We start from the raw sequence: 15229 nt of genomic DNA on the forward strand, positions 1-15229 counted from the left end.
AATAAAACAGACACCATTAAGGTAGCTGAATGGGAGAGAACATACTATTCATTGAGAAAACAGAATGGCAAAGATACACAGATAAAAGAGAAACAAGGAGAACAGTAAGTACAAGTTTATAGTTCCTAGCATCAGATAATAGAAAACCAGGCCCCTTAGTGATATTGCACATCTTGTCAAGGATAGGACATGTGGAAGAAAAGAAGCCATTTAAGTTTCTTTGATTAAAATGAAGAGAATGCAGTCACCTATTACATTTCACAATAAAGTCTGACTTGCTATAAATACAGCTAATTCTACTAAGGCCATATTAAATAGTTGGATCAAGGGCCACTCTTTCCCCTTTAAATTAGGATTTCTTTATTCCATAGTGAACCTAGATGATTTTAATATTTTATTAATCTATTTTCAGAAGACTGATTTAAAAATGTCTTTATAAGAACACAGAGATACTCTTTATCTTGTTAGGCTGAACAAGAACTGAATTTATGTGCCTCTAATGAGATTATCATGAAGTATGCACACTATCTATGAAGTTTTTTGGGTTTGTTTCTGTTTTGTTTTGTTTTGATTAGACAGAGTCTTGCTCTGTTGCCCAGGCTGGAGTGCAGTGGTGCAATTTCGGCTCACTGCAACCTCTGCCTCCTGAGTTCAAGTGATTCTCCTGTTTCAGCCTCCCAAGTAGCTGGGACTACAGGCCTACGCCACCACACCTGGCTAATTGTTGTATTTTTAGTAGAGAGAGGGTTTTACCATGTTGGCCAGGCTGGTCTCAAACTTCTGACCTCAAGTGATCTGCCCCCCTCGGCCTCCCAAAGTTCTGGAATTACTAGTGTGAGCCACCATGCCCAGCCTATGAAATATTTTTAACTTTACAAAATTGATTACAGTGGCTCACGCCTGTAATCCCAGCACTTTGGGAGGCTAAGGTGGGCAGATCACGAGGTCAGGAGATCGAGACCATCCTGGCTAACACGGTGAAACCCTGTTTGTACTAAAAAATACAAAAAATTAGCTGGGCATGGTGGTGGGCGCCTGTAGTCCCAGCTACTGGGGAGACTGAGGCAGGAGAATGGCATGAACCCAGGAGGCAGAGCTTGCAGTGAGCCGAGATCACGCCACTGCACTCCAGCCTGAGCGACAGTGAGATTTCGCCTCAAAAAAAAAAAAAAAAATTAATCTTGAATTTAATCAAGCTTCAGCTATAACTATAATTTTCAGGAAATATGGAGGCTAGAGGAGCAGGTTAAAGGACATCATGGGAATGAAACCCAAAATCTGCAAATCTATGTTGAAAAAGTAACCAGTTTTTTCTAACAAATAAATATCGAAGAAAAAAAAAAGAAGAGGAAGGAGGACCTGCATATATTTTTAAATATTTAAGGGAATATTTAAGAGACATATTAGTCAAAGCCAATAAATATAAATAGACTTTAGAGCCTGATTCAAATAATTCAACATAAAAAATATGTATTTATGAGACACTGGGGGCTGGGCACAGAGGCTCACACTTGTAATCCTAGCACCTTGGGAGCCAAGGAGGGGGGATAGCTTGAACTCAGGAGTTCAAGACCAGCCTGGGCTACATGGAGAAACTCCCTCTCTATAAAAAAAAAACAAAAATTTAGCCGGCCTGGTGGTGCGCACCTGTAGTCCCAGCAACTTGAGGGGCTGAAGCAGGAGAATCACTTGAGCCCAGGAGGTTGAGGCTGCAGTGAGCCAAGATCTTGCCACTGCACTCCAGCCTGGGTGACAAAATGAGACCCTGTCTCAGAAAAAAAAAAAAAAAAAAAGATATTTATGAAACACCTGGGGAAGTTCAAACACTGGCTAGATATTACATAATATTAAGGCATGATTATTAATTATTAAGGTTTTAAAAATATTATGGGGTGGGCATTGTGGCTCATGCCTGTAATCCCAACACTTTGAGAGGCTGAGGTGGGAGGATCACTTGCGCCCAGGAGTTTGGGAACAGCCTGGGCAACATGGCAAGATCTCGTCTCTACAAAATAAATAAATTACCTGGACCAGTGGCACGTGCCTGTAGTCCCAGCTACTTCGGAAGCTGAGGTTGGGGATCACTTGAGCCCAGGAGTTCGGGGCTGCAGTAAGCCATGTTCATGCTACTGTACTCCAGCCTGGGTGACAGAGTGAGACCTAGTCTAAATATATATATATATTCATATACATAAACACACACATACACTGGTTATTTTATCACTTCAATATACATTGATACACTGAAGTATTACAACCAAGATGTTGAACTGATTTTAAAGTAATTCAGTGGGTGGGTGGGGTGTAGAGGGAAAGTGAGAAATAAATGAACCAAGACTAACCACAATTAATTGTTAGAAACTAAGTAATAGAGGCTTATTACTCTGTTCTATTGTGTATGTTTGAATTTCTTTTAAGTAGACAAAAAGTGTGGGCCTCTGGATTTAGACTCTGGGTTCAATTCTCAGCTTTGCTTCTAATGAGGTATATAATCTTAAACAATTTACTTAACCTCTATGCCTCAGTTTCCCTGTGGACTGGACAATAAGAGTTCCCACTTCATAGGAAAGTAATAAGGATTAAATGAGACAATGTATGTAAAGTGCTTAATGCAATGCCTGACACATGGTTAAGTGTTAGAACATGTTGGCCATAGTTATCCTTACTGAATATTTACTTTATATACGTGTGACAGTTAATCTCTCCTTTATCACATTTCAGAACTTTTAGAAGTCTATAAAATAAGCCAGATGTGGTCACACATGCCTGTATTCCCAGCACTTTGGGAGGCCAAGGTGGAAGGATTTCTTGAGCCCTGGAGTTCGAGACCAGCCTGGGCAACATAGTGAGACCATCTTAACCAAAAATTAAAATAAAAAATTAGCGGGGGGAGGCCGAGACAGGCAGATCACCTGAGGTTGGGAGTTCAACACCAGCCTGACCAACATGAAGAAACCCCGTCTCTACTAAAAACACAAAATTAGCCAGGCATGGTGGCGCATGTCTGTAATCCCAGCTACTCAGGAGGCTGAGGCAGGAGAATCACTTGAACCTGGGAGGTGGAAGTTTCGGTGAGCCGAGATCACGCCATTGTACTCCAGCCTGGGCAAGAAGAGTGAAACTCCATCTCAAAAAAAAAATTACCTGGGCATGGTGCGGCATGCCTATAGTCCTAGCTACTTGGAAAGCTGAAGTAGGAGAATCCCTTGAGCCCACAATTTTGAGACTACAGTGAGTTATGATTGAGCCACTGCACCCCAGCCTGGGCAACAGGGTGAGACCCTGTCTCCAATTAAAAAAAAAAAAAGCGAGGAATTTATTTTAAAAAATAATAAAATAAAATGTATATTTTAAACTTTAAAAGAAAATCTATTGTCTCATTTCAATCTTATCCATATTATCTATGTTATATATTTTACTCTATAAAATACATACAATATGAGTTGTACACATGGTTTTGTAAGAAGAAAAAAAAAACCTTTGCCTACCCGAATAAAATCTGAGATTTGTGGGAAGGATCATTTCCTGGGAAGTGGAATCACTGAGAGAGAACTGATGTGGAAAAGAAACTGAAGAACTGATGTGGAAAAGATGAGTCATGAAGCTACAAGGATAGACTTTTTGTTCTTATGGTGTCCTAACTTTGTCGATAATTTGGAAAACACTGTTCATATAAACATATTTAGTGTCACCACTGACTCACTGAGCTTTTTGGCAAGCCTTTTAGACCTTTCAGCTTTAAAGACTAATACTGAATGTATACATTCCATCAGAAGACTCAAATTAAACCTCTTGAAGAAAGGCTTTACCTCAAACTGCATTACCTTAAATTTCTATATATTTCCTTCATATATTCCTCTGAATCATAAGGCATTATCATATTTCACAAACGAAGACTCTATTAAATGCCCAATGCCAAAGACGATAGCATAATGAAGACTATGCTTTCTTATACTGCAACGATGCAAATTCCACTCTCTGAAAGTATGTTTACATCCTCCACCTCAACTGCACCACAGCCAATTTTACCTCAGAGTTCCTTCACAGCTGTACCAAAGTGGCTAATGTGAACACCTTTGGTTAATTTTTCCTTTGAGCCTTTATAAAAGATAAAGCTTTTTAATCATAAAATTAAGAGTGTATTGTCCAAAAATTTATAGAGAGAAAAAAACCCACCCATAACATCATCACCTTAATACTTTTTTTTTTTTTTTTTTTTTTTTTTAGACAGAGCCTCGCTCTGTGGCTCAGGCTGGAGTGCAGTGGTGCAATCTCAGCTCCCTGTACCCTCTGCCTCCCGGATTCAAATGATTCTCCTGCCTCAACCTCCCGAGTAGCTGGGATTACAGGCGTGTGCCACCACATCCGGCTAATATTTGTATTTTTAGTAGAGATGGGGTTTCTCTATGTTACCCAGGCTGGTCTTGAACTCCTTCCTGACCTCAGGTGACCCACCTATCTCAGCCTCCCAAAGTGCTGGGATTACAGGTGTGAGCCATCACGCCTGGCTTAACACATTATTATACTTCTCATTCAGCCTGAAAGAAGTGCCTGTAATATTTTTAAACCAAATTGTTCACTAACTTTCCTCTTTCTGTTCCCTGCCTACCACCCTGACCCCCATTTCAGAAAATGTTGAGTCAGAGAGGGATAAAATTTAGAAAGACCCCTATTTAGGCTGGTTGTTTCTAGCAATCTGAGATATTTGCAAAGTGGAATTATCCCCAGAATGCCTATTTCCTGGCCTCATGTATTCATCTTTTGCTTGTACTGTTCTCTAGTGAAATGTTCTTCACTCTTCTCTTCCCCTCGTCTAAGCTTTCAAAGCCAGAACACATCCAGTCTCTTCCCTCTCATCCTTGGTTGTTGATTTCTAAGCTAAGTCTATGCCTCCAAGTCAGTAATTCTCACTCCTAGCTGCCTTTTGGAATCATCTAACGCTTTTTATAAATTAGATGCTCTGGCCTTCTACCAGACTGAGAATCATAATCTGTAGGATTGAAGTCAAAAACTTGCGAGATTTTTCAAAAATCTCTCCAAGTAATTCAGAGGATCCTAAGGGTTGGAAACCGTTGTTCCAGTAATTACAATTCTCCTGGTCATGTCTTGCTAGTTTTTTCTTTCTTTTTTTTTTTTTTTTTTTTTTTTTTGAGATGGAGTCGCCCAGGCTGGAGTGCAGTGGCATGATCTCTGCTCACTGCAACCTCCGCCTCCCGGGTTCAAGCAATTCTCCTGCCTCAGCCTCCTGAGTAGCTGGGATTACAGGTGCATGCTACCACACCCGGCTAATTTTGTTTTTTTAGTAGAGACAGGGTTTCACCAAGTTGGTCAGGCTGGTCTCAAAATCCCGACGTCGTGATCTGCCCCCCCTCGGCCTCCTAAAGTGCTGGGATTACAGGCGTGAGTCACCGCACGCAGTCCACCTTTCATTCTTTCACCACCATCAGTACTGCCCCCTCGGGTGTTTGAAAGAACAAAGCTCAAGTAAGATTTATCTATTTGGTTTCTGGCTTAATTTATTATTGCTCTGGAAACACTGGCCTCTCTCAGTCTCTCTCCCTAATTTATGTTTCCTTTTTAGTACCATCCCTGAACATTTTTTAATAATTTCAACTTTTATTCTTGATTCAGGTAATACCTGTGCAGGTTTGTTACATGAATATATTATGTGATGCTGAGGCTTGGGGTACAATTGATTCTGTCACCCAGGTAGTAAGCATAGTTTTTCAACTGTTGGTGAAAAACTATTGGTTTTTCAACCCTTTCCCCTCTCAAGCAGTCCCCAGTGTCTATTGTTGCTATCTTTATGTTTATGAGTACCCAATGTTTAGCTCCCACTTATAAGTGAAAACATGTGGCATTTGGTCCAGCAATCCCATTACCGTGCATATAACTAAAAAAATATATAAATCATTCACCCAAAAAGACACATGTACTTGTATGTTCATCACAGCACTGTTCACAATAGCAAAGACATGGAATCAAGCTAGGTGCCCACCAAAGGTGGACTGGATAAAGAAAATGTGGTACATATACACCATGGAATACTACACAACCATAAAAAAGAATGAAATCACGTCCTTTGCAGTAACACGGATGCAGCTGGAAGCCATTATCTTAAACAAATCAACACAGGAACATCTCTGAACTTTCAGTCAGCCTCCCCAAATTCTCTTACAGTGACCATTCTCAAGCCTTAATGTACACCAAAATCACGCAGATGGCTTGTTAAAACACACATTTCTAGGCTGCACTCCCAAATGCATAATGTAGTAATTCTGAGAATCTGTATTTCTAACAAGTTTCCAGGTGATGCTGATGTACCTGGTCAGGCGACCACACTTAGAAATATCAGTTATAGATTTCCTAATTAACCCCATATTTTGGGCATCAATCACCTGGCAACTTGATGCAGTTAAGGGACCCCTTTCCTCCCCAGAATAATTATAAACCTTCCTTTCATGATCCACTTCTAAATCACAATACACATTTGCACTTAGGGGTAATTAAATCTGGCCAGGCACCATGGCTCATGCCTGTAATCTCAGCACTTTGGGAAGCCAAGGCAGGCAGATCACCTGAGGTCAGGAGTTCAAAACCAGCCTGGCCAACATAGTGAAACCCCGTCTCTGCTAAAAAATTAGCTAGGCATGGTGGCAGGTGCCTGTAATCCCAGCTACCAGGGAGGCTGAGACAGTAGAATCGCTTGAACCCGGGAAGCAGAGGTTGCAGGGAGCCAAGATCATGCCATTGCACTCCAGCCTGGGCAACAAGAGAGAAACACCGTCTCAAAAAAAATAAATAAATAAAAATCAACATCTAACCCCAATTTGAGAAGGAAATAGTTCTACTCTCAAAATGATGGGTGTGATAGTTAATTTTATGTGTCAACTTGACTAGGTTAAGGGATGCCCAGACAGCTGGTAAAACATTATTCCCAGGTGTGTCTTTGAGGGTGTTTCTAGAAGATATTAACATTTGAGTCAGGAGACTGAGTAAAGAAGATTGCCCTCATCAGTGTGGGTGGGCAGCATCCAATACATTGAGGGCCTGAATAAAATGAAAGGGCAGAGGAAGGGTCAACTGGCTCTGCTTGAGCTGGGACATCCATCTTCTCCTGCCCTTGGACATCTGCACTCCTGGTTCTCCAGCCTGCAGACTCAGACTAGGACTTACACCATTGGCTCCCCTGGTTCTCAGGCCTTTGGGTTTGGACTGGAACCACACCACCAGCTTGCAGAGGGCAGATCATGGGACTTAGCCTCCATAATCACAAGCCAATTCCTCATAATAAATCTTTCTATATATTTATATATTTCAGCTGGTGCAAAAGTAATTGCAGTTCTTCCCATTACTTTTAACATCCTATCGGTTCTGTTTTTCTGGACAACCCTAATACAATGAGATCCTTCGATGAGGATACGATAAACTCCAATTTATGATTGCCTTTGTTTAACTCTTACTGAGCTTAATTCCTTACATCTTAGTAATAAATTATCTTTTCATTGCTACTGGGTTAATTTTGTCCCTTTAACCAGAATGTAATTTTTTTAAGGACAAGTCTCTGTGTTATACTTTTTATACCCCATCTAATACTGCTGGCCACGTGACAAACACTCAGTCCTTATTGGCTAACTCACTCATTCACCACTTCCCAATATATATTTCCTAAACCAGGGCTCAAAATAGGACCATGAATTGCAAAAACGTCCACGCTGGCCAACAGAAAAACAGATTTCCAAACTAACTGAATGATTTGTGTTTTAGTCACTCTTCTAAGAGTATGCATGCTTTTTCTTTGCCTCTTTTTACCCGGATAACTGAAATCTGACTGTACTATGATGAATAAAGAGGAAGTGCTAGCAATAGTAAGCTGGAATTACAAATAAAATCAAAATTACCAATAAAAGCCAAAACTTCCAGGAATAGAAGAGGTAGAAGTTGAAAACTGAATTTTTCTTTATCTGGCAATAGATGTCACTAATAATTCCTTTGTGGACATCAAAATTGGATTAAATTTGAGAGGTAAGAGGGAAATTGAACAAAAATCAAATATTCAAGTAACATACCCATTGGGCTTATATGTTCACCTGTGACTGTCAAAAAAGTTATTAAATCACAGCCGGTCGATCAAGCCAGACTCAAAATGACTATCAACTCTCACATAAATTCTATACTGTTACTGCCGAATTATTCTAGCTTTTATTTTCATAAACATTTTACCCAATTCTGTATTTTCTGAATTATAACAATTATTTAACAAGAACTCAAAAAAATAATGCTATCACCTTATCATTTCATGGCTCAGAGACTCTCAGAGTTTGTTCTTAACTACCCAATGTTCCCCAGCTATCGCTCCTCTCCAACAAAACCACTACACAATCCCGTTTCCATTCTCCCCTTTTCCTAGCGTCACTAGTATGTTCTTACAACAGGGGGAGAAGAAATAGCAGGTGGAAATAGCTGAGGAGATAGCAAGGTTCAAGAAAAAAAGAAATGGATCATACCATTAGTACCAGTTTTTGGCATTCAGGAGCTAAAGACTCTGCAATTCCATTCTTACAACCCATTTGGAGGTCATTTCAATGAGAAGTCAAACTTCACTAATCTTTTTGAAAACTGGAATAGATAACAATAGCAAAATTGAGCTGTTATTGAAATAAAACAGAAAATATGCTAAATGAATGATTTAGGCCTTAGTTAAAAAAAAATAGGTAAGATTGATGGATATCAATATCACATGCTCTTCAAAAAAAAAAAAAAAGTGATCCTTAAACAAAAGACCCACCTTATGAATGACTCCTATCTTGTGAAAACTTGTTAGTGGAAAATAAAATTTATTTATCTCTTTTCTAGATATAATTTTTAGAATCATTCATCCAGGTGTTCATTTTTATACTTTTGGTCAATACTTCAATATTAAGATGCATTTATAAAGCTCAGTCTTTTCATGCAAACAGCATTTTAGACACAGAGAACCCTTACTAATGACCAATGATCTATGGCCCATATTTAAAGAACTACCTTTGTCCTTTTATTTTTTTAATCCTCTAAAATAACAACAACAATAACAAAAAACTGGAACAGCCTGCCAGAGAAAATTCAGAAACTACATTCTTTTGAATTCCTAAGTGCCACCAAATACTTGGGCAAAACAGAGTAAATGAATAATTTGAAACAAGGCTTCTCGACCTTGACACCATTGACACTTTAGGCCAGATAATTCTTTGTCGTAGGAGACCGTCCTGTGCATTGTAGGATGTTTAGTGACATCCCTAATCCCTATTAGATGCCAGTGGTACCATTTCACTTTCCCACTTGTCACAACCAAAAATATCTCCAGACATTTCCAAATGCCCCTTTGGGAGGAGGACAAAATAATCTTTGGGTGAGAGCTACTATTATAAAGTGATAAGAAGATAAAGCCCAAAGTTAGATATTCACTGAAAGAAGTTCTATGACTCTGCAACCTCATTGAAGCATCAATTTGTTTTTATGCATTATCTTAAAGTTTCTCCCAAGTTTCATATTTTCTCAATGAAATAATTTCTTCAAGTACAAATAACACTCCAGAGACAAGATATATTTATTTTACTGCCCAATTATTTTCTTAAAAAAGCTTAATGTTTGATAAAATAAAACAAACTTTTAGTACCATAGAAACCTTTCAACATGTACAATGACATATTATTACTATGTACAACTTCAAAAACAAATGCTTCCAGCTCCAAGTAAACTGATGTTGAACATCCTGCCTATATTTCAGCTGTACAAAATTTCCTGGATGGCCAATGGTCTCCTTGGCTTGGAAAAAATTATATAAATAAGACCTTCAATGAGTTGGGAATCATAAAAATGCTATCTGAAATTCAGTCATCTGGATCTTGGGAAGTTTGCAATAGCTCTAAGAGTTCAACAAGCAAAATAAAACCCTGTGGATATTTAAACTTCAGTTGTCCAAGACGTCTTGTAGGTTCACAGTTGGTCTATCAAAAATAAAAGCTATTCCTATCGTGGCAAACAAAACTTGGTATCTGGTTCAAATACCATTTTTCACCAGCTCATGAACTCCATTCTCATCGATGATTAGAGGTGCATGGAATTCTTTATCTGCCACATAACTTTCTAATCCCTAAAAAGAAGATTGAAATGAAACACAATTAGAAAATTTGCACTTGTCATGCAATGCTGGACTTGCTATAATGATGATTTAAAGCACAAATGCCAAAAAAGGTTGAGATGCAGAATATAAAAGTCAAAATCCATTTAACAGACATTTTAGAGTAGACTTAATGACTGACTTGTAAAAGCATAAAACAAAAATATAAAAAGAAAATTACTCTGATCATTTCTACAGTTAATAAGATGATAAACATTTTTCCTATAATCATCTCTCATAGAGTTAACTTTTTTTTTTTTTTAAGACGGAGTAGTCTCACCCCTCTGCTCACTGCAACTCCCACCTCCCCGCTTCAAGCAATTCTCATGCCTCAGCCTCCTGAGTAGATGGGACTACAGGCGCCTGCCACCACACCCATCTAATTTTTTGTATTTTTTAGTAGAAACAGGGCTTCATCATGTTGGCCAGGCTGGTCTCGAACTCCTAACCTCAAATGATCTACCTGCCTTGGCCTCCCAAAGCGCTGGGATTACACACATGAGCCACCGCAAGTGGCCAATAGAGTTAACTTTCTAAGCAAGAAAGCTGTCTCCAATGCTACAACAAAGCAATACAAAGATCTCCAGGAAAAATATTACATAAGTAAAAGAGTAGAGACCTCTAAATCCCCAAGTTTTAAAAGTGACAGTACTAAGTACTTGAACAAACTAAACTCCTTGAAAGAAAACTTACATTGCATTTAAAAAAAGCCAGGGGATTTATCTAAAAAACAAGGCTGATTATACATTTTTCAAAAGCCTACTGCATTTCAGTGAGTAGGTGAAATGGACTAGATATTGTAGATGTCTGTTAATGGCAACTAACCTACTTATGGGATAGATGCAAAGCCATAACACTAATTCTCAAAGAGAAGAATTCAGAACAAATGCAGCTTCTCAACTTGTTCCCAGGAAGAGCTCCCCAGGACAGGACCATTAGAAAATGCTGCATCTTCTCTAAGGACATCCCTACTTAAACATAAAACAATGCCAGAATTCTACTTTTTAAAAAAGTTTTATTTCTTTTTTTGTAATTTTTTTTTCTTTATAAAGACAAGGTCTCACTATATTGCTCAGGCTGGTCTCAAACTCCTGAGCTCAAGCAATCCTCTTGCCTCAGCCTCCCAAAGTACTGGGATTACAGGAGTGAGCCACTGTGCCCAACCTTATTTCATTTTTAATTGACAATAACTGTATATATTTTTGAGATACAATGTGATGATTCGATGCATGTATACAGTGTCGAATAATCAAATAAAGTCAATTAACATATCTATCACCTCAAATACTTATCCTTTCTTTGTGGTGAGAACATTTAAAATCCACTTTTTCATTATTTTGAAATATACAAAGCTTTGTAAAAGAATAGAGGAAAAAGTAAAGCAGACTTACTTCTCCAGCATAGGAGATAAGAGGAGAGATTTCACACTGGATTGGTACATCATTGGCATCCTTCAAGCTAAGAAAAAAACAAGTATGTGTTAAAGATTTTTCTTCCCATGTTACTTGCCAGAGCAAAAGTACAAACCATAACTTTCCTCTGAGAAGTTTGCAGATAACAATTCTTCCAGTTAAACAAATGGAACAGATGCTACCCTGATGATCACTAAATTCCCTGAGGATTAAGTTAATATGAAATTCTCAGGTCAGAAGGACACTATTTGGGGCAAGTGCCAATAATTACTGGTAGCTCTTTACAGCACTTCACTAGTTTTTACACACTGTCCCCTTACATATATCTCATTTTTTACCATTTCCAAGTTTCAATTTGATAAAAAGGTGACTACTTACTAGGTATATACTATATGCCAAGCCCAGTGCTAGGTGCTCTGAAGCCTTCATATTGCATTTTAATCTTCACAACTACCTTGGTACTATTAATATTGACAAACATTCTAAAGCTGTACTATCCAATACAGAAGCCAACAGCTGCACAGGGCTACTTAAATTTAATTAAAATTTTTAAAATTAATTTAAAATTCAGTTTCTCAGTCATAATAATCACACTTCAAGTGTTCAAAAGCCATGAATGGCCAATGACTACAAAATTAGACAACAAAGATATGCAACATTTCCTTCACTGCAGAAAGTTCTATCAGACAGTTAAATTATTTCCCAGTACATGTTTTTTCTGTACAACCCAAATATCCTAGATTAGCTGAGCTAATTTATTCAATATGTTTCAAAGTACTTCTGTTACCAAAAGTCCCTTTTTAAAGAGCTAAGGCAGAATGCACTCAAGCAAAGGCAAGGTCAAAGTCCCTATTTGTTTCATCTAGGTCACAACCTAACATTTATAGCAATTCTGAATTTCTAAGTTATCTAACACAAAAGTAAATAAATAGTCAATGCATTTGCAGTCACTAGACCTCTTTGTTATTTGCCACTTCAAGAATCTTACCAATAAGACACAGGGCACAAAAATATTAGTCTCTTGTCAAACCATAGCTCTTTCTGTGCCTTCCCCAAGTACATAGTTTCAAACTTTGCTGGAGTCAATAAAAATCAGAGGGCTTCTGAGTTTAACTACAAGTCTACCTTTCTCTAGCATTCAAAGCACTCTCTATCCTACTTCACCTTACTTATCCTGAGACCCTCCACTCAAACCAGACCAGTCACACTCTTGGGATTATTCCAAGTCATTCTCAACTACGGTCCCATAAAAACCATGCTCATCCTCCAAGATTTGGCTCAAGCCCCAATCTTCTCTTGACCACTGCATTTCATAGTGATTGTCTCCATCCAATTATTCATATAAAAAATAAATGTGGCTGGGTGCAGTGGCTCACACCTGCAATCCCAGCACTTTGGGAGGCCGAGGTGGGTGGATCACCTGAGGTCAGGAGTTTGAGACCAGCCTGGCTAACATGGTGAAACCCTGTCTCTAATAAAAGTAGAAAATTAGCCGGGTGTGGTGGTGCGCACCTGTAAAGCCAGCTACTCCGGAGGCTGAGGCAGGAGAATCGCTAGAACCCAAGAGGCAGAGGTTGCAGTGAGCCGAGATTGCACCAGTGCACTCCAGCCTGGGTGACAGAGCGAGACTCTGTCTCAAAAATAAATAAATACATTAATTAATTAATTTAATTAATGTGGCTGGGTGTGGTGGCTCATGCCTATAATCTCAGCACTTTGAGAGGCCGAGGTGGGCAGATCACTTGAGGTCAGGAATTCGAGACCAGCCTGGCCAACATGGGAAAACCCCATCTCTACTAATAATACAAAAAATTAGCTGGGCACGGAGGCGAGCATCTGTAATCCCAGCTACTCAGGAGGCTGAGGCAGGAGAATCGCTTGAGCCCAGGAGGTGAAGGTTGCAATGAGCTGAGATTGCTCCACTGCACTCCAGCCTGGGCGACAGAGCAAGACACTGTCTCAAAAATAATAATAACAATAATAAATAAAAAATAAATGTATTAGACACCTGCTAAGTCACTGCCTCCCAGAGTAATTATTGCTATAGCACACATTTAGCACATAATCACATACTGCCTGAAAATGTTACTTAACTTTTATGTATGTGCATCTTGAACATCCCAGTAGTCTGTAAGAAGTGACTTATAACATACTTCAGCACCTAGGATACTAATAGCACCTATAAACCTATGAGCAGGCCTACCAATGCTTGTTGTCTGAACAAATAACACTATGAAAATAGATGACAAACTAATGAAGGGAAAAGAAGAGGCATAGTGGGGCACACACCTCTCTACATACGTGCCAGATTCTACCACAAGAGCTCAAGAGGTCTAGTCCAGATCTTCTGGGGCAACTTAAAGTCATATAAAACCAAATGAATTTTGAGTAGGCATGCCAAGGAAAAAATGAGGGCCCACCCCATTAATAAGATGTATATAGCCCAGTCCCACCTAAACCCCTGAAAGATTCAGTGTAGCAGGAACAGAAGGAGGCTGTGAACCCAAGAAACACATATATATAGCTGGCCTGAATATATAACTCCATTCTACTACCACAAAGATACCCCAAGAAACTAAGGAGTCAACTTCAGTAAACAAAATTGGATGCCCTGAAGGAGGGAAAACAGAAGCTACCATCACCAAACGTAAAATCTCAGGATACAGGCAAATTAGCCCAATAAACCTACTGCCCCACAATTCTTTAGCCATGCATCCTTTTGGTAGCTAACACTATTCAGTAAGCATTAAGGTGAGAAATAAAAATAATATCGAGTCAAAACTCAGCATGGTTGTTTCCATTCTTTCAGAGTATCTCCTAGCTGCTTCTTCCCTCTTTTACATAATGTACTTCCTTTTCATCTCTCACTATTACATGATGTTCTTCAGTTGTGTAAGGTCGTCCTTTGGTGCTAAGGATTATGCAGGAACTCTTTTTCAGTGCATGGTATTATTTAAAGGCAAACTTTGATTTCACTTTAATTATTCTACAAATGGCTAAAATGAAGTGAACTGGGCGATGGGGGATATTAAATAAAAGAGTAAGAATAATGTTTAAAGCTTTTTGTATCTTAACTAAGATAGCTAGATGCTGTCTTCAGTTATACAATTAACAATCTATTACACTGTTAGGTTAAAAGCTATGGTTCAATGACAAAGAAATTTAGTCAAAGTTTTATTTCTTAAATATAAAAGCAGCTTGCTTCCATATATTAAAAACGGTGGATGAGACAGAAAGTGACAAAGGGCTCTGCATCCCAGTTCCTAAGGCAGGAGGGACAACAGTCATCTATGGCAGCGGTCCCCAACCCCTGGGCCATGGACCGGTACTACTCTGGGACCTGGATCACACAGCAGGAGATGAGCAGTGGGCAAGTGAGTAAAGCTTCATCTGTATTTACAGACGCTCCCCACCACTCACATTACCGCCTGAGCTCCACCTCCTGTCAGATCAGTGGCCGCAACAGATTCTCATAAGAATGTGAACACTATCGTGAACTGCCCATGTAAGGGATCTAGGTTGTGTGCTCCTTATGAGAATCTAATGCCTGATGATGTCTCCCATCATCCCCAAATGGGACCATCTAGTTGCAGGAAAACAAGCTCAGGGCTCCCACTGATTCTACATTACAGTGATTTGTATAATTATTTCATTACAA

General features: G+C 39.0%; 2 protein-coding genes across 8 annotated transcripts in view; both read right to left on the reverse strand.

Annotated features, from left to right (window-relative positions):
- Window positions 1-9462, reverse strand: part of DDR2 (discoidin domain receptor tyrosine kinase 2) — a 179647-nt gene extending 170185 nt beyond the window's left edge. Inside the window, exons 1-2 of the mRNA XM_032161131.2 lie at window positions 8508-9462; window positions 2026-2141 (exon numbers count right to left, since the gene is read on the reverse strand). The gene's annotated coding sequence lies outside the window, so the exon portion shown is untranslated. The remainder of the gene's footprint in view (window positions 1-2025; window positions 2142-8507) is intronic.
- A 106-nt stretch (window positions 9463-9568) lies between these two features.
- The window catches only part of UAP1 (UDP-N-acetylglucosamine pyrophosphorylase 1), a 38672-nt gene continuing 33011 nt past the window's right edge, over window positions 9569-15229 (reverse strand). For all 7 annotated transcript variants that reach the window (XM_032161132.2, XM_058442330.1, XM_032161135.2 and 4 more), the window contains 2 exons: window positions 11551-11617; window positions 9569-10132 (listed from right to left, as the gene is read on the reverse strand). In XM_032161132.2, the coding sequence (XP_032017023.1) occupies window positions 10040-10132; window positions 11551-11617 (160 nt within the window). In that variant the 3' untranslated portion in view covers window positions 9569-10039. The remainder of the gene's footprint in view (window positions 10133-11550; window positions 11618-15229) is intronic.

This window comes from Hylobates moloch, unplaced genomic scaffold, assembly GCF_009828535.3.
Source record: "Hylobates moloch isolate HMO894 unplaced genomic scaffold, HMol_V3 SCAFFOLD_8, whole genome shotgun sequence".
Lineage (NCBI taxonomy): Eukaryota > Metazoa > Chordata > Mammalia > Primates > Hylobatidae > Hylobates > Hylobates moloch.